This window comes from Macaca nemestrina, chromosome 18 (genome assembly GCF_043159975.1).
Source record: "Macaca nemestrina isolate mMacNem1 chromosome 18, mMacNem.hap1, whole genome shotgun sequence".
NCBI classification, from domain to species: domain Eukaryota; kingdom Metazoa; phylum Chordata; class Mammalia; order Primates; family Cercopithecidae; genus Macaca; species Macaca nemestrina.
The window spans coordinates 67,345,258-67,370,256 of NC_092142.1; the positions used below are offsets into that span (position 1 = coordinate 67,345,258).

The 24,999-nt window shown below is 49.1% G+C and overlaps 1 protein-coding gene across 12 annotated transcripts in view; it reads left to right on the top strand.

Annotated features, from left to right (window-relative positions):
- Window positions 1-3,398: 3,398 nt before the first annotated feature.
- The window catches only part of LOC105491380 (solute carrier family 7 member 6), a 39,962-nt gene continuing 18,361 nt past the window's right edge, over window positions 3,399-24,999 (top strand). Inside the window, exons 1-6 of one of the 12 annotated variants that reach the window (XM_071084798.1) lie at window positions 3,596-5,678; window positions 7,262-7,357; window positions 8,988-9,061; window positions 15,142-15,181; window positions 15,266-15,360; window positions 16,151-16,709. In XM_071084798.1, coding sequence (XP_070940899.1) covers window positions 16,187-16,709 — 523 coding nt within the window. In that variant the 5' untranslated portion in view covers window positions 3,596-5,678; window positions 7,262-7,357; window positions 8,988-9,061; ... (1 more) ...; window positions 15,266-15,360; window positions 16,151-16,186. The other 11 variants (XM_071084797.1, XM_071084794.1, XM_011757735.3 and 8 more) reach the window with 11 other exon arrangements.

Sequence of the window (24,999 nt, forward strand, 5' to 3'; positions counted from 1 at the left end):
CCCCACATGCCACCCAGGAGCTGGGAGCAAGGACAGTCCTGCAGTCACCTGACTAGACCCTCCTTCCCAGCCTCTGTCTTCCCTCAGCTTGCAAGTGTCAGCATCCTTTGAACCTAGAGTTCTTTTTAGGATGCCACCCTTCTTTGCATCTTCAGCTCATCAGCCTGCCATCTGTACCCCTGGGGAGGTACAGACGAGAGAGATCAAGGGAGGAAAAGAGACTACTGGGCTGAGACTAGTATGGACAAAGACTGAAATAGAGACAGAGACAGGGAAACATGGATAGGGGATATGGTCCTGGCCTGAATTTTGTAGTCCAGAGCCCAGCCAGTACCCAGTTCTATCCACTCAGCCCCACCAGCTGGGGCGCCAGGCTTTGATACACCAGAGGCCACAAGAGGGCGCTCTGAACCCCCTCACCGAACCACCTGTTAGCTAACCCTGGAAGGACAGGGTGACCCAGAGTGAGGGTAAAAATGCCTGGGGTAAAAATACTCGGGTCCAGCTGCAGCTCTGGCCTCAGTAAAAGGATGACAACATGAAAGGGAGCTTCACCCCAGGCCCTGCCCAACCTCACTCCCTGCTTGGCCCTGACACCCCCCTACTCATGGCACCCCACTCACCCCTGACCCATTTTAGCTTCACTGTCACCCTCAGTTTCATAGCTGCAGAGAGAGAGGGCATGGAATCAGAGAAGGCTTTAGGACTAGCACACTAGGGTTCAAAGCTCTACTAGCTACAGCCAAGTTGTCTGGGGAGCCTTCTGACCCTCAGTTTCCTCATCCAAAGAATGGGGACATCTGGGTGCACTGGCTCACGCTTGTAGTTCCACCTACTCAGGAGGCTAAGGCAGGAGGATTGCTTGAGCCCAGGAGTTTGAGACCAGCCTGGGCAAGACTTTAAAGGTGAAATAGGCCGGGTGACGTGGTTCGCGCCTGTAATCCCAGCACTTTGGGAGGCCAAGGGGGGGGTGGATCACCTCAGGTCAGGAGTTCAAGACCAGCCTGGCCAACATGGTGAAACCCCATATCTACTAAAAATACAAAATTAGCCAGGTGTGGTGGCACATGGCTTGTAGTCCTAGCTACTCTGGAGACAGAGACAGGAGAATCGCTGGAACCTGGGAGGTGGAGGCTGCAGTGAGTCAAGATGGTGCCACCGTACTCTAGCCTGGGCAAGATAGAGCGAGCTAGATCTCAAAAAAACAAACAAAAAAAAAAAACAAAAAAAAAAAAACAAAGGCCGCCGCAGTGGCTCACACCTGTAATCCCAATACTTTGGGAGGCCGAGGCGGGTGGATCACGAGGTCAGGAGATCGAGACCATCCTGGCTAACACGGTGAAACTCCGTCTCTACTAAAAATACAAAAAATTAGCTGGGCATGGTGGTGGGCACCTGTAGTCCCAGCTATTCGGGAGGCTGAGGCAGGAGAATGGTGTGAACCCGGGAGGCAGAGCTTGCAGTGAGCCGAGATCGCGCCACTGTGCTCCAGCCTGGGCGGCAGATCGAGACTCCGTCTCAAAAAAAAAAAAAAAGATGAAATAAAAATAAATCTGTAGTCCCAAGTAGGAAGCTGAGGCAGGAAGATCGCTTGAAACTAGGAGTTTGAGGCTGCAGTGAGCTATGATCACAACTGTGAATAGCCATTGCACTCCAGCCTGGGCAACAGATCTCTGAAAGCAAAAGAAAAGAATGGTTACAAATAAATGTATCTTGCAGGGTGGTCCTGAGGAACACTGATGGTGTTAGAGAACATCTGATTCAGGGTGTGATGTACATGGGGCTTTTAGCTGATGGGCTAGGTAACTGGGTGTGAGACTGCAAAGCCAGAGGGAGCCGGCGTATGTTTTTTTTGTTTCCTTTTTTTTTTTTTTTTTTGAGATGGAGTTTCGCTCTTTATCGCCCAGGCTGGAGTGCGATGGCGCGATCTCGGCTTACTGCAACCTCTGCCTCCCAGGTTAAAGCGATTCTCCTGCCTCAGTCTCCCAAGTAGCTGCAATTACAGGCATGTGCCACCATAATAGGCTAATTTTGTATTTTTAGTAGAGACGGGGTTTCTCCGTTGGTCAGGCTGGTCTCGAATTCCCAACCTCAGGTGATCCGCCTGACTCAGCCTCCCAAAGTTCTGGGATTACAGGTGTGAGCCACCAGGCCCAGCTGAGCCGGCATACCTTATATGAAGCTGTGGCAGGGACAAGTGGCTGGGTGCTGACACAAGTGTCCAGAGTTGTCCTTCTGCCCAGCCAGGGAGGCCGGAGGAACTGATCTGGGAGGCAAAGGGTGCAACTCGATTGATCCAAATATATATGTTCACTCACTGACACGGGAGGTGTTCCAAGCAGAGGGCAGGAGGGCAGCACCAGCGAGGGCTCCTCAAGCATTGTCATCCAGGCCCGCAGAGAGGAGAATGGAAGGGTTTTTAGGCAGGGGAGATACAAAGTCATCGCAATCTGTAATTTAGGAGCATCCCCTACTCTGTGGAGATGGGTTAAGGGGAGCAGGAAAGGGATTGGGAAGCCACTGTGGCTGGGGAGAAGAAAGCAGGGTGTAGGCCGTGGAAGGAGTGGGGAGGAAGGGTCTGAAGTGCTGCCCATCTCTGGCTGGGTCCCTGTCACTGGGTGGCAGGGAGCAGGGTCTTGGGTATGGTCTGGAACCAGAGGACATGCACTTGTGGTCATAAGGCTGGGGGAAAAGACCCCAGGGCCCTGGACCAAGTCAGTGCTTGAGGTGTTGACAGGAAATTTCGGTGGAGGGCTCAGGGGCCCATGAGGTCAGGAGGCTCTAGACAAGAGAGCCCCAGAGACACCAGAGGAAAAGGAACTCGAGAGGAAGATGGAGGAGCAAACAGAGGGAGGGGAAGTGGGCAGGAGGTGCAGCTCCCCCAAGAGGGGTGGCAGCTCTCTTGGGAAGATGAGGACAGAGCCCCAGGGAGGTCTGGGATTGGCCAAGGGAGCCTGCAGTTTCTTTGTGGGTGCGGCGGCCTCAAGGGATGGGAATCTGAGCTGTGCGTGTGTTTGGACAAGTCCCCGGAGTGTGTGTCTTCTCGGGGTTCCTAGACGCAGGGTGGCAGTGGCCCGGCGGTGGCGGAGGCCGTTTGGATCCCTGTGTGAGCTGTAGGGGGCGCCGGGCCCAGGTCAAGGGCGAGATAGGAACGGGGTGCGGGGGCCGATGAGAGCTCCCCGCGGGAATGTCCCGGTGTGGACGCCCTCGGAGGCCCCATCTAACTCCAGGGTGGCGAGGGTGGCCGGGCCCAGGTCACGGGCTGCGCCGGCCCTGGCGAGGCCACCGGGGGCTGTCGGGCGTCCACACTCACGGTCTGGGCCAGAGGACCCCGTACCGGCCAGGCCGTGGCGGCCACGGGGGCCTGGAAGCGCCACCGCCAGCTGGCCCCGCACGGAACTGTGTCCCGACGCGGCGCGCGCTATCGCGATCCGGTGGCGGGTGACGTGGCGGGGCGGGGCCTGAGCGGCCGCGGCGACGGCGGCGCGACCGAGCATCCTGGCGGCGCCGGGCCACTGGGAGGTAACGGGCCGGGCTATGGGCGGGCGCGCGGGGAAAGGGGCCGGGGCCGGGCCGCGTTCTGTGGGAGCGGAACCCTCTGGGTCTTGGCCACCGCCGTCGGGAGCGGGATGGGGCCCAGAAACGGCGCGGGGCTGGCCGGTCGGGGCCGCGCGAGAGGCGCTGCGGCTGAGGGGTGGCTACACGAGGAGCGAGGGACCTCGAGCGTGAGGGCCGAGTGTGGGAGAAATGCTGTATGGGTGCGAGCCCCGGAGGCTGATGGTGACCGCGAGGGAGCCAGTCTTGGAGTGTGCTGGCGACGCGGCGAGTGTGAGGGAGACCGGGGGTGTGTGTGGAGAGGGAAACCCCAGGTACCAGGGTGACCGGGACTCTGTGTGTGCGGGCCGCGCTGCGAGCGTGAGACTGTGCGACGGTGACCCAGAGTGGGACTGTGACTGCGCTTCCGACTGCAGGACAGAGAACCTGTGCTGTGTGGTGGCCGCGGTGGGGCGGAGAAAGATGCGGGCTCAGGACTGCAGGAGCCAGGCTTCCTGGGGCTGTCGCAAGAATGACGATTATCATTTTAAAATCAGTCCATTTACTTTAGAGAATGCCGCAAGGTTTTGCGGCGTGTTGGGGCCTGGAGCGTTGGGCTGCTGGCGCTGGGGAACCCACGTGGCCCCGGTGATTATGGCTCTTTGAGCGTCCCCATAGCCTGTCATCTTGTGTGACTATCTCTCGTCCTGAATGTGGGGAGATAGACGTGAAACATTCTGAAAATTCTTTGCTGGGCTCTAAGCAAACATGTTGTGTAATGGTCAGTATAAATAGGAATCAGGGTGTCGGCGAACACGTTTTTGAGTACCTCTTGTATGCCCTGGGCTTGGTGACACAGTTAAAAAGAATTCAGTCTCTGCCCTTGATGGGGGAAAAAGCCAGGGCCAGCTCAGCTCGCAGGGCGGCAGTTCAGTGCCCAGCCATCGGGAGCTTATCTCTCAGAGCTGCTCCCAGATTTCAGATCTGGGAGGAGCAGACTTGAAAGGCTGTGACTGCTTCCTGATATCAGTTCCACCTCTTTTTGGTGGCGGTGAGGCCCTTTGGGGACCTGCCCAGGCCACCTGCATTACTCGGGTCCCGTGTGTGCTGTGCAGATGGCTTTTGCTTCCCAACTTTGATCTCAGATCGTCATTCAAGTCATTATACTGGAGTTTATTTTCCTGGCAAGTGTGTGGAAAACCACCAGCCTGATTTTCTCCTCTCTTCCTCTCCTTGTCCTCCTTCCCTATTTGGCCATGGATGTATTTTTATGGCATATACTGCTTTTATGATCCCCATCTCCCTGGAACTTCTTAGTAGAAGAAATTTGCTGACCTTTGTGTTTCCTGCTGTAATCTCTTGGATGTAGATTAGTTTCTAAAAAAGTTATGCAGGCCGGGCACAGTGGCTCAGGCCTGTAATCCCAGCACTTTGGGAGGCTGAGGTGGGCAGATCACGAGGTCAGGAGATCGAGACCATTCTGGCTAACATGGTGAAATCCCGTCTCTACTAAAAATACAAAAGATGAGCCAGGCGTGGTGGCGGGTGCCTGTAGTCCCAGCTACTCGGGAGGCTGAGGCAGGAGAATGGCTTGAACCCGAGAGGCAGAGGTTGCAGTGAACCAAGAGTGTGCCATTGCACTGTAGCCTGGGCGACAGAGTGAGACTCCGTCTCCAAAAAAAAAGAAAAAAGTTATGCAAACGGTGCCCATGGGACCTGGGGCCCCAGAGCTGCCTAGACATGCATGATTTAATGTGACAAGGCCAGTTCTCTGACAGGTTTGGACTGACTGCTTCAGTTATACCCACCCTGTGGGTGTCTTGGAACCTGCCAGTAATTAGGACTGCCCCTGCTCGGCATGTAAAATTTAGATTTTACAAGGAAATATCATTCTGCTGCTTTCTTGGTTAATTTTTAAAAATTACGTAAATATATATATACATATTTTTTAAAATCAGCTTTCTCAGGTTAAAAGGGTTCATTTTTTGATCAGTTCCCTCCCACTCTTTGTTGCAGAGTTTATGTGGCCGAGGCAGACAAGTGAAATTAGGCCTTGCTGCAGGGACTTCATTTCCTTCTCAGTACTGGACCCATTTATGAGGAGGTGGCTTATGAAAGTGTGATGTTCACGTATTTCTTGACAGGTGAATATTGTTGCGCTGTCTTTTCTTTTGTTTGTGTGATTTACAAAGAGTTTTTACTTATTTGTATACAGTATGAACACAATACTAGTAAAGAGAATGGCTTACACATAATTAACAATTCTTTAGTATTACATGTTAAATAACACTGTAATTTATTATAAAAATAAATTATATATTTATTTATATTACAACTCTTTCTGAAGAGTAATTGGGTGGGTTTTTTCTTATTTTTCTTTTTGGAGACAGAGTATCATTCTGTCACCCAGGCTGGGGTGCAGTGGTGTGATCTCTGCTCACTGCAACCTCTGCCTCCCGAGTTCAAGTGATTCTTCTGCCTCAGCCTCCCAAGCAGCTGGGATTACAGGCGCCCGCCACCATGCCCAGCTAATTATTGTATTTTTTTTTTTTTTTTTTTGAGACGGAGTCTCGCTCTGTCACCCAGGCTGGAGTGCGGTGGCCAGATCTCAGCTCACTGCAAGCTCCGCCTCCCGGGTTCACGCCATTCTCCTGCCTCAGCCTCCCGAGTAGCTGGGACTACAGGCGCCCGCCACCTCGCCCGGCTAGTTTTTTGTATTTTTTAGTAGAGACGGGGTTTCACCGTGTTAGCCAGGATGGTCTCGATCTCCTGACCTCGTGATCCGCCCGTCTCGGCCTCCCAAAGTGCTGGGATTACAGGCGTGAGCCACCGCGCCCGGCCTTAATTATTGTATTTTTAGTAGAGACGGGGCTTCACCATCTTGGCCAGGCTGGTCACGAACTCCTGAGCTCAGGTAATCTGCCTGCCTTGGCCTCCCAATTGTGGTGGATTTTTTTTTTTTTTTTTGAGACGGAGTTTTGCTCTTGTTGCCCAGGCTGGAGTGCAATGGCGCAATCTCGGATCACTGCAACCTCCACCTCCCGGGTTCAAGTGATTCTCCTGCCTCAGCCTCCCGAATAGCTGGGATTATAGGCGCCCGCCATCATGCCTGGACAATTTTTTATATTTCTAGCACAGATGGGGTTTCACTGTGTTGGCCAGGCTGGTCCTGAACTCCTGACCTCAGGCGATCCACCCGCCTCAGCCTCCCAAAATGCTGGGATTACAGGCGTGAGACACTGCGCCCAACCATAAACTCAGAGTTTTATAAGAAAAAGTCTTCTGTGTTTTCACCACAGTTAAGATTTTGATTCAACCAGAGGGGGAAATAAAAATATTTTGATGTATTTCTCTGTGATACAGCAAACTATTTTTTGGTCTTCAGCCCATTTCCTAGCATACAACTCCTAAACTACTTAGAAAGACCAAAGTAATGTATTTTTGTATGCTGATGACTGGTGGCTGGCAGCCCCTAGAGAGCTTCAGGATGGGGACTGGTCACTGGAGAGACCAAGTCAGGATTAGAGGGTTGGGACTTTGAGCCCTACCCCCAACCTCGGGGGAGGGGAGAAGGAGGAGGGTGAGGTTAAGTTGATCACCAATGGCCAGTGGCTTAATCACTCATGCCTATGTAATGAAGCCTGCATAAAAACCCAAGAGGCCGGGGGTTTAGGGAGCTTCCGGATAGCTGGACACGTGGAGGTTCCTGGATGGTACTTCTCCCTAGGAGGACAAGAAAAGTCTGTGACCCTTCCCCCTTCCTGGCTCTGCAAACCTCTTCATCTGTATCCTTTGTAACACCCTTTATAATATACCAGTAAATGTAAGTAAGTGTTTCTCTGAGTTCTGTGAGCCATTCTAGCAAAATAATTGAACTGAAAGAGGGGTCTTGGGAGCCCCAACTTCAAACAGTTCGGTCAGAAGTTCAGGAGGCCTGGATTTGTGCCAGGTATCCTGTGGGGAAGGGGCAGTCTGTGGGACTGAGCCCTTCCGCTGTGGGATCTGATGCTGTTTCCAGGTAGATAGTGTTGAGATTGAACTGGAGGACACTCAGCTGGTGTCCCTGGGGAGAAATGATTGCTTGTTAGTGGGGAACCCTCCCCCCAACATTTGCTCACAGAACTCTTCTGTGTTGATTGTTGTGGTGTGAGAGTACACAGTAAAAATGGTTTTGAGTTTTTCCAAATATTCTCAATAGCATTTTTTCCTTTATTCATTACAGAAATTTTGGTTTCAAATCCAGTTTATAAAACTTCCTTTGTAATTGAGCTTCCCCCATTTCATCCCATCGTTTTCTGATGTAATTGAATTGTGATAAATTCATTTATTCCAAAAATTGCTTGTGGCAGTTTCGTGGTTAATTTTCATGGGGAAATTTTAGTAGTCTGTTAAATTCCTTTATTACCTGCTGCAGGAGACTGCAGGAATTAAAAAAAAAAATTTAATTTTTTTTGTTGGCTGGGCGCGGTGGCTCACACCTGTAATCCTAGCACTTTGGGAAGCCGAGGCAGGCGGATCTCCTGAGGTCCCAGGAGTCCGAGACCAGCCTGACCAACATGGTGAAACCTCGTCTCTACTAAATATAAAAAATAGCCAGGCATGGTGGCGCAGGCCTGTAATCCCAGCTACTCAGAAGGCTGAGGCAGGAGAATCGCTTGAACCCAGGAGGCGGAGGTTGCAGTGAGCCAAGATCGCGTCATTGCACTCCAGCCTGGGCAACAAGAGCAGAACTCTGTCTCAAAAAAAAAAAATTTTTTTTGTTTTTGCTGTGTTGCCCAGGTTGGTCTCAAACTTCTGGCCTCAAGCCATCCTCTTACCTTGGCCTCTTAAAGTGCTGGGATTACAGACTTGAGCTACTGCACCCAGCCTAATTTTGTGTGTTTTTTTTTTTTTTTTTTTTTTTTGAGACGGAGTCTCGCTCTGTCGCCCAGGCTGGAGTGCAGTGGCGCTATCTCGGCTCACTGCAAGCTCCGCCTCCCGGGTTTACGCCATTCTCCTGCCTCAGTCTCCCGAGTAGCTGGGACTACAGGCGCCCGCCACCTTGCCCGGCTAATTTTTTTGTATTTTTAGTAGAGACGGGGTTTCATTGTGTTAGCCAGGATGGTCTCGATCTCCTGACCTTGTGATCCGCCCGTCTCGGCCTCCCAAAGTGCTGGGATTACAGGCTTGAGCCACCGCGGCCGGCCGTGTTTTTTTTTTTTTTGTAGAGATGGGATTTTGCCATGTTACCCAGGCTGAGAGAGATTGATATTGTGTATGATCCTTACATACCAATTTCTCTCTTTTTTTTCATTGCACCTGTAACTAATTGGAAGTAGCAATTTCTCTTATGAAATGGATAAAAATTGAGGGAAAGGATAGCTAATTCAGGAGGGTGATCTGGTAGAATTTTGATGACTCTGTCATAATGCCTAGCTGGAGGTAATGTCTTAATTATTGGCCTTTTGAATCAGCGATTTTCAGTCCATTGTTACAGAGGGTCTGCAGATCTACTCTGGGGACAGGATAGACAACGCGTCTCACACAGGTAGGCACTGCTGTTTTTGGAATGTATGTAGCTACTGTTGTGATTAATTAAATGCAAATTCCTTCAAAATCAAGTCTTAGTAGCTTTTTGCCATTATTTATTCTTTTTTATCAATTGTTACCTGAAGAATAAGTACCGTGACAGAAAATGTCTGATGTTAATACAGCCAGTTCACCTGCCTTCCTCCCTTCCTCCCTTCTTCCCTCCTTCCCTCTTCCCTCCTCTTCCCTCCTTCTTTCTTTCCTTCCTTTTGTAGAGACAGAGGTCTCCCTATGTGGCCCAGGCTGGTCTTGAACTCGGCCTCAAGTGATCCTCCCTCCCTTTTTTGGCCTCCCACTGACTGGCCAGATATTTCACTTGTTTTTTTGGAGACCAAGTCTCACTCAACTGCCCAGGCTGGAGTGCAGTGATGCGATCTCTCAGCTCAGTGCAACCTCTGACTCCTGGGTTCAAGGGATCATCCTGTCTTAGCCTCCTGAGTAGCTGGGACTACAGGTGTGTGTCACCATGCCTGGCTAATTTTTGTATTTTTTGTAGAGACAGGGTCTTGCTGTGTTGCCCAGCTGGTCTCAAACTCCTGGGCTCAAATGATTCCCCCTGCCTCAGCCTCCCAAAGTGCAAGGATTATAGGTGTGGGCCACTGTGCCCAGCTTGACATTTTTACATTTAAATATGCTATAATCCCATAATACATTACTACTATTTTTGTTTTGGGTGGTCAGTTATATTCTAAAGTTATTAAAAATGAGCAAAAATGTGGTTGGGTGCAGTGGCTCACGCCTGTAATCCCAGCACTCTGGGAGGCCGAGGCGGGCAGATCATGAGGTCAGGAGTTTGAGACCAGCCTGATCAACATAGTGAAACCCTGTCTCTACTAAAGATACAAAAATTAGCTGGGTGTGGTGGCACACGCCTATAATCCCAGCTACTTAGGAGGCTGCAGCAGGAGAATTGCTTGAACCCGGGAGACAGAGATTGCAGTGAGCTGAGATTGCGCCACAGCACTCCAACCTGGGCGACAAAGCAAGACTTTGTCTCAAAAAAAAAACACCAAAAACCCAAAAATATGTATTTAAAAAATATTTATCTAGGCTATTTGGTATTGCCCCACAACTTGATGTTCTGTTCTATTTTTTTACTTTTTCCATTTTAACCCTTTTGGTTTTCATCTCACTGCTAAAGTTCCACATTTGTTTCCTCATGCTGTTCAACTTTTTCAGTAGAGTCTTTAATGTATCAAACACAATTATTTTAAATTCATTGTTTGATGTTTCCATTATCTGGGTCATCTCTAAGTCTGGTCCTATTGATTACTTTACCTCTTGATAATGGGTTGTTTTTCTTGCTTTTTTAATGTTGCTTGTAACTTGTTATTGATTGCTAGATATGGTACGTGGAGCAGTAGAGACTGAGGTACATAGCATTTATTTTGGGAACTGGGTACAGCTTTTCTTTGCTAGACTGTTTGTATGGGAGTTTGAACTCCTAGTCAGGAGACAGTTGTGTTTGGGTGTTATTGTTGCTATGGTTACGTTAGGTGCACCAGTGGCTTCAAATTCTTCTCGTGTTTCCTTGCCAGCTTATGGTTGGTTTGCCTGAGGGAGGCTTTTTCTCAGTGGTTATCCTCCATCCATACCCTCAGCTTATTAGCCAGGCGTGGTAGTGCACCCCTGTAGTCCCAGCTACTCTGGAGGCTGAGGCGAGAGAATCCCTCGAACCCAGGAGGCAGAGGTTACAGTGAGCCGAGATCGTACCACTGCACTCCAGCCTGCGTGACAAAGCAAGACTCTGTCTCAAAAAAAAAAAAAAGAAAGAAAAATAAGGTCTCACTCAGTCATCTCACTCTGTCACCCAGACTGGAATGCCAGTAGTGCCATCATGGTTCACTGCAGCCTCCAACTCCTGAGCTCAAACTTACCTCTTAGCCTTCTGAGTAAATAGCTGGGGCTACAGGCATGTGCCATCATGCCTGGCTATTTTTTAATTTTTTTTTTTAGAGACGGGGTCTTGCTATGTTGCCCAGGCTGGTCTCGAACTCTTGACCTCAAGTTCCTCCAGCCTTAGCCCCTGGAGATTACAGGTGTAAGCCACTGCGTCCAGCCACCCTCAGCTTTAGGATTTCTCTGTGCACCTATGCCTCAGTACAGTCTCAGTGGTAGACTACTGTTGCTTGTTCCTGGGTGCTTGCTAACCTGGTGGTAGGGAGTGGGGATTTCTCTGTTGTCCTGGTTCAGCCTCAGTCTTAGGCAGGCCCTGTTTGTTTCCCTGGGTCTTGGGAGTGGATCTTTCTGGGTGCTCCTGCCCTTTTCCCAGGAGAAAGCACCTCCAGTGGTCTTGCCCAGAATTTCCTACCCCTCCTCCAGGCATAGAGTTTTGTTTTGTTTTATTTTGTTTTTGTTTTTGTTTTTATCCTGCCCCAGCTGCCTCAGGAGTGACAGAGTTTGCTGCCCTTTCCCAGGGGTTTATGGTATTTATTCTTTAGAGAAGAAGGGTATAGGTTGGCCTTTGTATTTTCCCTCCCATAAGCCAGCACTACCAAGAGAGGTTTTCTCAGGTTACCTGCCCAGTATTTCTTTTGAGTACCCACTGAGGTCTATGGAAATAACCTGAGTGTCTGTGGCTCTTCCTAACCCACAATTGACATTTGGTAATTTTTAAAAAAATTTACCTGAATTCTTCTGACTCACCTAAATGGTTGTCTCATCTTTCTCCCACTGCCACAGGTGAGCCAGACCTTGTATCTCTCTATCTCCTTGGAGGTGGCTGTCTTTCCATCAGTTTCTTTCTTTTTTTTTTTTTTTGAGATGGAGTCTGGCTCTGTCCCCCAGGCTGGAGTGCAGTGGCGTGATCTCTGCTCACTGCAAGCTCCGCCTCCCAGGTTCACGCCATTCTCCTGCCTCAGCCTCCTGAGTAGCTGGGACTACAGGCGCCCGCCACCATGCTCAGCTAATTTTTTGTATTTTTAGTAGAGACGGGGTTTCACTGTGTTAGTTAGGATGGTCTTGATCTCCTGACCTCATGATCCACCCGCCTCAGCCTCCCAAAGTGCTGGGATTACAGGTGTGAGCCACTGCGCCCAGCCCCATGAGTTTCAATCTAGTTGGTTGCTTTGTAACTTCAGCTTTCTGATGGCTCCAAGAAAAAGTGTTGTTTGTCACTGGAGTGGGAATGGTGCTATGCATCCTGAGTGGAAGGCGGAAGTTGAGGACTTTCCATTTTATACTAGATTTTTTTGTTTTTTGAAACAGAGTCTTGCTCTGTCGCCCAGGCTGGAATGCAGTGGCGTGATAATGGCTCACCGCAGCCCTGACTTCTTTGGCTCAAGAGATACTCCCACCTTGGCCTCCCAAGTAGCTGGCATGTGCCACTGTGCCCAGCTAATTTTTGTATTTTTGTAGAGATGGAGTCTTGCCATGTTGTCTAGGCTGGTCTCGGACTCCCGGGCTCAAGCAATCCTCTTGCCTCAGCCTCCCAAAGTGCTGGATTACAGGTGTGGACCACTGTCCCTGGCCTAGTTTTTTCTTATTTCATTTTTTTGTAGAGACGGAGCCTCCCTATGTTGCCCAGGCTACTCTTGAACTCCTGGCTTCAGGCGATCCTCCGGCCTTGGTCTCCCAATGTACTAGGATTACAGGCGTGAGCCATCATGTCTGGCCCCATTTTATTTGTAACTTTTGTTGTTTGTTTTTTGAGACAGGGTCTCTCTCTGTCACCCAGGCGGGAGTGCAGTGGTGTGATCATGGCTCACTACAGCCTCAACCTTCTTGGGCTCAGGTGATCCTCCCACTTCAGCCTCCTGAGTAACTAAGACTACAGGTGTGTGCCACCATGCCCAGCTAACTTTTGTAGTTTTGTGGTGTAGACAGGGTTTTGCCATTGCCCAGGCTGGTCTCCTGGGCTCAAGTGATCCACCTGCTTTGGCCTCCCAGAGTGCTGGGATTACAGGTGTGCACCACTGTGCCCTGCCAAGGTGAAGTTTAGATATGGGGAGGAGGTAAGGGATGGCCTTGAGGTTGTATGTATGGCCAAGCCAGCCTAGGACTTAGTCACGTGCTCTTGGGAGCTGCTAGGGTTACATTACAATTTTGCTCTTGGGTGTTTAGCAAACAGGTAGGAACTTTAATTACTTTTGCCAAGGACAGGCTCTTGATAACAATTGCATTTTTCTTTTCTTTCTCTCCCCCCCCCCGCCCCGCTCGCTCTCTCTCTTTCTTTCTTTTTGAGACAGAGTCTTGCTCTGTCACCAGACTGGAGTGCAGTGGTGCTATCTCGGCTCACTGCAACTTCTGCCTCGCAGGTTCAGGTGATTCTCCTGCCTCAGCCTCCTGAGTAGCTGGGACTACAAGTGCATGCCATCACGCCCAGCTAAATTTTTTTGTATTTTTAGTAGAGACGGGGTTTCACCATGTTGACCAGGATGGTCTCAATCTCTTAGACTTGTGATCCACCTGCCTCAGCCTCCCAAAGTGCTGGGATTACAGGTGTGAGCCACTGCACCCAGCATGCATTTTGTTACTGAATGAAGAGAACGAAGCCTGGCATGGTGGCTCACACCTGTAATTTGTGCACTTCAGAAGGCCAAGGTAGGAGGATCAATTGAGGCCAGGAGTTCAAGACCAGCCTGGGCAACATAGTGAAACACTGTCTCTACAAACAAATTAAAAAAAAAAAAACAGCTGGGCATGGTGGTGAGCAACTGTAGTCCTAGCTACTCAGGAGGCCGAGATAGAGGACTGCTTGAGCCTAGGAGTTGGAGGCTGCAGTGAGCTACGATTGCATGATTGCACTCCAGCCTGGGTGACAAAGTGAGACCCTGTCTCTTGAATAAAAAAGAGAGAGAGAGAGAGATTGAAAGAGAAAGAAGTCTTATCTGCCTTCAGTTATGTGTGATTCTGCTACTCTCCTTGGCAGAAGGAGTCCTTAACCTTCCAGCAGGAACCTTGTCTTTCATTCAGGTGCTGCGACTGAAATCCTAGGCATGAGGTCTTGTGGGACTGTGACTGTGCCCCACCTCTCCAAATAAGGCCACTGGGTAGTTTCACCAGTGTATCTGACAAACCTGATAAAGCCATATCAGCATCACCAGTGCCAGGTTTTATGAATACAAAGGGAATACCTAGTAACCCCAATCCCTCCTCCCAGCTAGAGTGCGATGGAATAGGGGGAGCTGTATTGGTCACTGGGGTCAGATTTCTCTCCTGGTCTCTATGTTGACTTGGGTAGAAAAGGCATCCTAGGTCTCTTTGCACCTGACTCTTATGTGAGACTATAGGCTCCCCAGTTGTTTACTGGTTTTGTTCTAATGGATGCTGGGGCTCACCTGACAGGCACATGAAAACAAGTATGTTTCCACGTGCCTGTGTAGGGAAACCTGCATGACTTGGTGCCAGAACGAGAGCAAAAGTGGTGCTGCCTTAAAGCTCAGCCTCACTGAAGCAGAGGTGGGCACTCCTGGGACTGGGGGAAGGCTTGACTGGGGCCTGGGAGGAGCTTTTTTACTTGGGCTCAGGTCCAGACTTGATGGGGTTTGGGATAGGGAAGGGAGGAGTTTTGGGTGGCAGCTGTGGAGATCAGCATTTTCCCTAAGAACTACTCACTCTTGACTGTGGTTTCCTTGCTCTGAGCTCCATGAGGCCAGGTTCGGCACATCACATACACGTTTGTTGAATAGATAAGAGGCTTCTGGAAAGATGATGTGCTTGCCAATCCTGTTCCTACTGCTGATTCTTGGAGGTTATCTCCGTGACCTTAAAGGACTAATTCGTGGGTGGGAATCAAATGGCCCACCAGATTTCTTCTGAAGATGAGATGGGATCAAGGGATCGGAAGTGTGACTGGCATAGGAGTTGAGGGAGGGAGAAGGTGACGCTGGGTGCAGGGTCAGGAAGGTGCTGATTTTCCTTTGATAGATTCTGGGTCCTTCCTAGGTAGGTTAATGTGGAATCCAACACGAGGAGCATGCTGGGGAAGAAAGCAAATACGCCAATGGCAAATTAGCCCTGGGTTGGGATGCCCCTGGATGTCCTTTCTCCACCCTGTCTTATTATGTAACCCCTCTCTTTTGGGTACTTTGGAAAAAGAAAGATGTTGAATGGGCAAGCAGCAACATGGGAGAGTAAGGTAGGTGTTGCAGACACAGTGATACGTAGGCATGTATTTTTTTTTTTTTTTTTTTTTTGAGACCGAGTCTTGCTCTGTCACCAGGCTATAGTGCAGTGGTGCGACCTTGGCTCACTGCAACCTCCGACTCCCTGGTTCAAGCGATTCTCCTGCCTCAGCCTCCCGAGTGGGGATTACAGGTATGTGTCACCATGCCCAGCTAATTTTTGTATTTTCAGTAGAGACGGGGTTTCACCATTTTGGCTAGGATGGTCTCGATCTCCTGACCCGTGATCTGCCTGCCTCGGCCTCCCTACATTCTGAGATTACAGGTGGGAGCCACTGCGCCCGGCCAGGCATGTATTTTCATGAGGGACTTTCCCTTGGTCTAGTCACTACAGTGATGATATGCGCCTGTCTTAGCGTCTTCCTCACCCTTCCCACCACCTCCTCACGTTCTGTACTGGCCTGAGAGTAGCTGCAGACGTCTCCATGTCTTGCTGGACGCTGCAGAAGTCCCAGTTTATGTTTGGGTGGAGGTGAGTGGGCAGGATTACCTGGGTATGGACAGTGAGAAGCCTTTCAGGCTGGTGACGACTGTGTACCAGGTGCAGGGACTCTGGTCTTCTCTGCAGGGCAGGTTTGTGGGTTTTAAGCTGGTGAGAACAGAGCAAAAATCTGTAACTCAGGGAGAATCCAATCATTGGACAAATTTAATGCCAGCCTACTCTGGGCTGCAAGACAGGTATTTGTCATTGGAAGTCGTCATCACATCATGCGTGAGCTCTCCTGGTGTCTTTCTTGGGAGCAGTGAAGGTCTGCCCACTTCTGTTTCCCTGTGTCCTGTGGTAGGAACTGAGACAGGCGTATTGTAGTTAGGGCTGTGTGCATGGCATGCTGTCCCTAAATAGGAAGTGGGCAGGGAAATCTGGTCTAAATAGAGCCTCACCAGCTCCTGCCCTAGACTGACATACTTGTATTCTTTGCCAGGCCACAGTAAACACAGGTGTGCAGGAACTGTTTGTCATGGAAGCCAGGGAGCCTGGGAGGCCCACACCCACCTACCATCTTGTCCCTAACACCAGCCAGTCCCAGGTGGAAGAAGATGTCAGCTCGCCACCTCAAAGGTCCTCCGAAAGTATGCAGCTGAAAAAGGAGATCTCCCTGCTGAATGGGGTCAGCCTGGTGGTGGGCAACATGATCGGCTCAGGGATCTTCGTCTCACCCAAGGGTGTGCTGGTACACACTGCCTCCTATGGGATGTCGCTGATTGTGTGGGCCATTGGTGGGCTCTTCTCTGTTGTGGGTGCCCTTTGTTATGCAGAGCTGGGGACGACCATCACCAAGTCGGGAGCCAGCTATGCTTATATTCTAGAGGCCTTTGGGGGCTTCATTGCCTTCATCCGCCTGTGGGTCTCGCTGCTAGTTGTTGAACCCACCAGTCAGGCCATCATCGCCATCACCTTCGCCAACTACATCATCCAGCCGTCCTTCCCCAGCTGTGATCCCCCATACCTGGCCTGCCGTCTCCTCGCTGCTGCTTGCATATGTAAGTGGGGGCTGAGATTGGGAGGATGTTGGGGGGTGGTGGGTACTATAATAATGGTACTTTAGGCTGGGTGTGGTGGCTCATGCCTGTAATCCCAGCACTTTGGTAGGCTGAGGTGGGCGAATCACCTGAGGCTGGGAGTTCAAGACCAGCCTGACCAACATGGAGAAACCCCGTCTCTACTTAAAATACAAAATTAGCTGGGCGTGGTGGTGCATGCCCGTAATCCCAGCTACTCGGGAGGCTGAGGCAGGAGAATTGCTTGAACCCGGGAGGTGGAGGTTGCAGTGAGCAGTTATCATGCCATTGTACTCCAGCCTGGGCAACAAGAGCAAAACTCTGTCTCCAAAAAAATAAAAAGATACTTTATATTTGAATAGCATATTTTGCATTTTGGAGGGGAGGGAGGCTTCTTACCTTTTGAGGAAGTAATTTTACCAGTCATTTGGTCCTGAAAGATAAGCAAGCATAAAGGATGGGGACGGGAGAAGTTTGAATCTGTTCATGGTTTTTGGTGCCTCATATTCCTCCTCTCTTGGCTGCCCTTGTTCTGTTTTGTGGTCTGTGTGACAGGTTGGGGCATGTCTTTTGTCTTGACAGCTGTTTTGGTTGAAGTCAACATCACTAGTTGTAAGCCCAGAAAAAAACCCCACCAGTGTTGAGGCCTTTATTCTGTTGCTGAAGGAAAAAAAAAAAAAAGAATTATTTTATTTCCCAGATTTTTATCTTAAACCAGTTAAAGGCATCATTGAGAAAATAGGCTTCACTAGACACTGGGAGTCCTATGGTGTTAAACCTGAGGCCCACAGGACCCTTTCCTGTCTGCCACTGCTGCTCTTTGTGGCTTGCTCTGAGCAGCAGGTACGACAACGAAACACCTTTTCTTCCTACTGTACCAGACTTCTTTACACTGACTTCGTAAACAAGCTCTGCCTGCAGCCACATTTGAGTTTCTGCAGATAGAACTGAGAGATCCCAGTTGACCCCTCTTTATTTTCCTTTTTCTCTTACGGGGTAGTAAGGAGAAAAGATTGCTGTGAATTTACCCAGCCTTGCAGAACTAGTGTTTTAAATGAAAAAGGCCCAGAATTCTATGTTCCTTAGCACGGTACTGCCAGAGGTACTTAATAATATTCTGTTCTTTCCACATCTCCGCTTGCAAAAGCATTGGCAGTATATGCAGTTTATCCAGTATTAAAAATAGCCCGAGAGTACCTTGGAGTTAGCAATAAAGGACTGTAGAATACCCGTGCCTCTTGACTTTATAAAACTTGCTAAAGACAAATTAAAGGGAAAACGCTCCATATTCCTTAGGATAGTGAGAGGGAAACAGATACCCTTAGGATTAGGGAAGGCAGCTGCTCAGCTATATGTCTGACAGGCTTTGGCTAGGGAGACTCTGGTCTGACTGAGCTTTCTCAAAAAGGGAGTAATTTTCTGATTATAAAATATATTTATTAGGGCAGGCATGGTGGGTCACACCTGTAATCCCAGCACTTTGGGAGGCTGAGGTAGGAGGATTGCTTGAGCTCAGGAATTTGAGACCGTCCTGGGCAAGATGGTAAGACCCTGTCTCTACAAAAAATCAAATTAGCTGGGCATGTTGGTGTGTGCCTGTGGTCCCAGCAATTCAGGAGGCTGAGATGGGAAGATCTCTTGAGCCTGGGAGGTCGAGGCTGCGGTGAGCTGTGTTCACGCCACTGCACTCCAGCCTGACCCTGTCTCCAAGAAGACAGAGCAAGACCCTGTCTCCAACAAAACAAAACAAAACAAATCAAAACAAAAAAGCCTCACAAAGCATGTTTATTTAAAAAATTAAATTACTCTTAAGTCATCCAAAATCTACCACCAAAAGAAGAGTACTTTTTTTTTTGAGATGGAATCTTGCTCTGTTGCCCAGGCTGGAGTACAATGGCACAATCTCGGCTCACTGCAACCTCCGCTTCCTGGGTTCAAACGATTTTCCTGCCTCAGCCTCCCGAGTAGCTGGGATTACAGGCGCCTGCCACCACGCCCAGCTAATTTTTGTATTTTTAGTAGAGAGGGGGCTTCACCATGTTGGTCAGGCTGGTCGAGAAGAGTACTTTTATTTATTTATTTATTTTTAATTTTTTTTGAAATGGAGTCTAGCTCTGTCGCCCAGGCTGGAATGCAGTGGGGTGATCTCAGCTCACTGCAAGCTCCACCTCCCGGGTTCACGCCATTCTCCTGCCTCAGCCTCCCAAGCAGCTAGGACTACTACAGGCACCCGCCACCATGCCCAGCTAATTTTTTTGTACTTTTTTAGTAGAGATGGGGTTTCACCATGTTAGCTAGGATGGTCTCGATCTCATGACCTCATGATCCGCCCTCCTTGGCCTCCCAAAGTGCTGGGATTACAGGTGTGAGCCACCGCGCCCAGCCAAGAAGAGTACTTTTAATAGTTTGATAGTGTCTTTCTTTTGTTTGTAGACTTGGCACCATACTTTGCTTTTAATTTTATATTCTGCTTTTTAAACTTAGTGTATCACAAGCTTTTCCCCATTTCATAAAATGCTCTTCAAAATCAACACTTTTTAGTGTTTTTTTTTTTTTTTCCTTGAGATGGAGTTTTGCTCTTGTTGCCCAAGCCAGAGTACAATGGCATGATTTTGGCTCACTGCAACTTCTGCCTCCTGGATTCAAGCAATTCTCCTGCCTCAGCCTCCCAAGTAGCTGGGATTACAGGCATGCTCTACCACACCCGGCTAATTTTTTGTATTTTTAGTAGAAACAGGGTTTCACCATGTTAGCCAGGCTGGTCTCGAACTCCTGACCTCAGATGATCCACCTGCCTCGGCCTCCCAAAGTGCTGGGATTACAGGTGTGAGCCACCGCACCCAGCCTAGTATTTTTTAATTAAAAGGTAAAACATAGATTTTATACATAATTTTAAAAATACAGAAAAATAGAAAAAAGAAAATTAAGAATCACCCATGAGTTTACCTCCTACAGTACTCTTATTACTATTTGGGTGAAATACTTTCTAGTATTTTTTGTGTAAATATGTATTATTTTTAAATTAAAAAAAATTTTTTTTGAGATGGAGTTTTGCTTTTGCTGCCCAGGCTAGAGTATAATGGCATGATCTCGGCTCATTGGAACCTCCGCCTACTGGGTTCAAGCGATTCTCCTGACTCAGCCTCCCAAATAACTGGGATTTCAGGCATTCGCCACCACACCTGGCTAATTTTGTATTTTTAGTAGAGACAGGGTTTCTCCATGTTGGTCAGGCTGGTCTTGAACTCCTGACCTCAGGTGATCTGCCCACCCCAGCCTCCCAAAGTGATGGGATTATAGGTGTGAGCCCCCACACCCAGCCTATCTATTATTATTATCATTTTTTTCTTTTTTGAGACGGAGTCTTGCTCTGTCACCCAGGCTGGAGTGCAGTGGCACACGATCTCTCCTCACTGCAACCTCCGCCTCCCGGGTTCAAGAGATTCTCCTGCCGCAGCCTCCTGAGTAGCTGGGACTACAGGTGCATGCCACCATGCCCAGCTAATTTTTGTATTTTTGGTAGAGACGGGGCTTCACCATATTGGTCAGGATGGTCTTGATCTCTTGACCTCGTGATCTGCCTGCTTTGGCCTCCCAAAATGCTAGGATTACAGGTGTGAGCCACCATGCCCAGTCATAAGTACCTTTTGAAGTCATCTTTTCTTGTAGGTTGTATACTGCTTTATAAAAATTTTTTAAAACTAATATTGGCTGGGCATGGTAGCTCATGCCTTATAATTCTAGCACTTTGGGAGGCTGAGGAGGGAGGATCACTTGAGCACAGGAGTTTGAGACCAGCCTGGGCAACAAAGCAAGACCCTACCTCTAAAAAAAAAAATAATCAGGCGTGGTGGCAGTGGCACTGGTGTGCATCTGTAATCCTAGCTACTCGGAAGCCTGAGGAGGGAGGATCCCTTGAGCCCAGAAATTCAAGGTTGCAGTGAGCTATGATCATGCCACTGCACTCCAGCCTAGGTGACAGAATGAGACTTTGTCTCAAAAAAAATTAATATTTAATCTCTTTCATCAAATACTCTTAGAAAACATGGTTTGAAGACACATAAGCAATTTCCAGGCAGTATAGTATAGTGGTTAGGATTGCAGGCCCCCATACCAGACTGGATTTAATTTTCAGCTTTATCATTTTTTTTTTTTTTTTTTTTTTTTGAGACGGAGTCTCGCTCTGTCACCCAGGCTGGAGTGCTGTGGCCGGATCTCAGCTCACTGCAAGCTCCGCCTCCCGGGTTCACGCCATTCTCCTGCCTCAGCCTCCTGTGTAGCTGGGACTACAGGCGCCCGCCACCTCACCCGGCTAGTTTTTTGTATTTTTTAGTAGAGACGGGGTTTCACCGTGTTAGCCAGGATGGTCTCGATCTCCTGACCTCGTGATCCGCCCGTCTCGGCCTCCCAAAGTGCTGGGATTACAGGCTTGAGCCACCGCGCCCGGCCAGCTTTATCATTGACCAACTGTTGATCTTGGGGAGTTAACTAATTGCTACCTCAATTTCCTCTTTTATTTTTATTTTTTGAGACAGAGTCTTGCTTTGTTGCCCAGGCTGGAGGGCAGTGGCTCAATCTTGGCTCACTGCCACCTCCGCCTCCCAGGTTCAAGTGATTCTTCTGCCTCAGCCTCCCAAGTAGCTGGGATTACAGGTGCGAGCTCCTGGCTAATTTTTATATTTTTAGTAGAGAGGGGGTTTCACCATATTGGCCACACTGGTCTCAAATTCCTGAGCTCAAGTGATCTGCCCACCTTGGCCTCCCAGAGTGCTGGGATCATAAGTGTGAGCCTGTAAGTCGGGCAGGCCAGCCTGTTTCATTCAATGTGTACTTTCATCTAGATTCCTGGGGATCTGAATTCCTGCAAGCTTTCTCTCCTAGAAGCACTGGCTTTTCCAGAATCCAGGCCTGAGGGCAAGAACTTGCTTGCCATAGTAATGGCCAAGTCATAAAACCATATCCTCTTCCGACAAGGGTAGGCTTTAGGGTTCAGCTTACTTACCTTCTTGGAACTTAGGTTGCAGTATCAGGCTTTCTACAGAGCTAGGATATGCTGAGAGAGTTTCCTTGAGTAAAGGCAGCAGTGGGAACAACATGGTTTCAGAAGACATAAATTGCACAAAACCAATTAGGTTATTTAGGGGGAAAAAACCAAAGGTCTGCACTGAATCTAGGGTTAGACTTCGATAGGATAGGAGAATTAAGTTAGTCTTGAAATTGAGGCATGAGAGGGGTCCGGCTCGTTGGTTGGGAGACTGCCTAAACAAGTTATAGCCACGCCATTCTAGACACTTAAAAGTTCCATCCTAGAAGGGAGGGCCCAGGAAGTCTGTATATAACCAACTCTAGGGCAGAGGCTGTAAGCTGGTGGCCTGTGAGCCAGACTTGGGCCCCAGAGATAGATCTGTTTGGTTTGTGGTGTTGTAAATAATTTTGAATTATTTGCCAACAATTTAAAATCAGGACTTGCCTTTTCTCTTGAAAAATCAAAAGTTCTGGCATTGTTGGACCCAAATTCCTGCCTGATACAATGAGCTGGATTTGAGTAGTTGTAGCTCCTTTAAAAAATTTTGTTTTTGTTTTTGTTTTTGTTTATTTAAAAGGAGTATCCCTATGTTGCCCAGGCTGGTCTCAAACTCCTGGCTCAAGTGATGCTCCCGCCTCAGCCTCTACAAGTGTTGGGATTACAGGTGTGAGCCGCTGTGGAGAGCTGTGGCTCCTTTTTCTTTCTTTTTTTTTTTTTTTTTGAGACGGAGTCTCGCTCTGTCGCCCAGGCTGGAGTGCAGTGGCGCGATCTCGGCTCACTGCAAGCTCTGCCTCCCGGGTTCACGCCATTCTCCTGCCTCAGCCTCCCGAGTAGCTGGGACTACAGGCGCCCACAACCGCGCCCGGCTAATTTTTTGTATTTTTAGTAGAGACGGGGTTTCACCGTGGTCTCGATCTCCTGACCTTGTGATCCGCCCGTCTCGGCCTCCCAAAGTGCTGGGATTACAGGCGTGAGCCACCGCGCCCGGCCTTTCTTTTTTTTTGAGATGGAGTCTTGCTCTGCCACCCAGGCTGGAGTGCAGTGGCACCATCTTGGCTCACTGCAAGCTCCGCCTCCCAGGTTCATGCCATTCTCCTGCCTCAGCCTCCCGAGTAGCTGGGACAACAGGTGCCCGCCACCACGTCCGGCTAATTTTTTGTATTTTTAGTAGAGATGGGGTTTCACCATGTTAGCCAGGATGGTCTCTATCTCCTGACCTCGTGATCCGCCTGCCTCAGCCTCCCAAAGTGCTGGGATTACAGGTGTGAGCCACTGCGCCCGGCCGGCTATGGCTCCTTTTAAAGGAGTATGGACTCCCCAATCCACTGTAGTCCTCCACTTCTTGTATTATACCCAGACTTTCTTGCCTTTGCTCACTCGTGTTAGTTTCCTGGCCCCTGAAGGCACTGCACTTTCAGATCCTGGCTTTCTGGCTGTACCCCATCCCATTCCCAGGTTATACTGGCAAGGAGATCCAAGCAACTTTTTGCGGATTTCAGGCTATTTTATTTTACCTACTAATTATCCTAGAACAGTGGTTCTCAGCCAGAGGGAAGTTTGTCTTCCAGGAGACATTTAGCAATATCTGGAGACACTTGGTTGTCACAGCTCCTGGGAGGAGGTGCTTTTTGCTTCTAATGACAGAGGTCACGGGGGCTGCTGAACATACCGCCATGCATAGAACAGCTTCTCACAATAAAGACTTACCTGGCCTAAAATGTCAATAGTGCTGAGGTTGAGAAACTCTGTCTTAAGGGTGTACTCTGTTCATATGTGTTCTGGGGTTTTGGAATGTGGTGAGGCAGGGCCGCAGGCTGCTGACTGAACTCAGGAAGTTTAGGGGCTTATACTCACTTGTGGGACGAATGGGGAGAAATATTCGTTCTTGAGGTAGGTACACAGGGTCTCCTCTTTGCCTAGGTGACCAGCAGGATTCACAGTAACCCAGGTGCCAAGTATTATGAGTACTTGATTTGGCTGCAGAAGGGTGATGTTTCTGGCTTAGGTATTCTCAGCCCATTTATCTTTGTGGGCTTTGACCTCAGGATCCTCCCTCTTGTGTAGGCTCATACACATCAATGGAAAGTATTTGCTTTGAAGATTTCAACATGGAAGTAGTTCATTGCTGACACAGCAGCATCAAAGCTCAGCGGGGTTTGTTTGGCAAGGGTGACAGTGAGCAGGAGGAAGAGAAGGAGGGAGACTGGGAAGGATGAGACTGGAGGGAAGAAGAAACACTGTATGATCCCTGAGTATCCATTGTTTCCATGGTTTCTTGCTGTCTTGGACCCAGGCCTGGTCAGAGTTCTCAGTAGAAAGGATACACTCCTCATTTTGGCTAGTTGCTATGGACAGACAGCTTTCATGTTCTGAGAGTGATAACGGACCTAGGGAGGACTGGGTCTTGATCATAGTTGCTTCAAGACTCCAACCCTATATATATAGTTTGAATGTCTTCATAATGAGACTAAATGTATTTGTATAATTAAAAACAAAGACACGGCCGGGCGCGGTGGCTCAAGCCTGTAATCCCAGCACTTTGGGAGGCCGAGACGGGCGGATCACGAGGTCAGGAGATCGAGACCATCCTGGCTAACACAGTGAAACCCCGTCTCTACTAAAAATACAAAAACTTAGCCGGGCGAGGTGGCAGGCGCCTGTAGTCCCAGCTACTCTGGAGGCTGAGGCAGGAGAATGGCGTGAACCCGGGAGGCGGAGCTTGCAGTGAGCTGAGATCCGGCCACTGCACTCCAGCCTGGGTGACAGAGCGAGACTCCGTCTCAAAAAAAAAAAAAAAAAAAAAACAAAGACACTGGCCAGGCTCAGTGGCTCATGCCTGTAATCTCAGCAGTTTGGGAGGCCAAGGCAGAAGGATCACTTGAGCCCAGGAGTTCCTGACCAGCCTGGGCAACATAGCAAGAACTCGTCTCTTAAAAAACAAAATAAAACAAAAAACCACACAAAAAAACAAGGATACTTTTATTTATTTGTATTATTTTACTTTTTTTTGAGACGGAGTCTGGCACTGTTGACCAGGCTGGAGTTATGTGGCATGATCTCTGCTCACTGCCATCTCTGCCTCCCGGGTTCACGCCATTCTCCTGCCTCAGCCTCCCAAGTAGCTGGGACTACAGGTGCCAACCACTACACCCGGCTAATTTTTTGTATTTTTAATAGAGATGGGGTTTCACCGTGTTAGCCAGGATGGTCTCGATCTCCTAACCTCGTTGATCTGCCCGCCTCAGC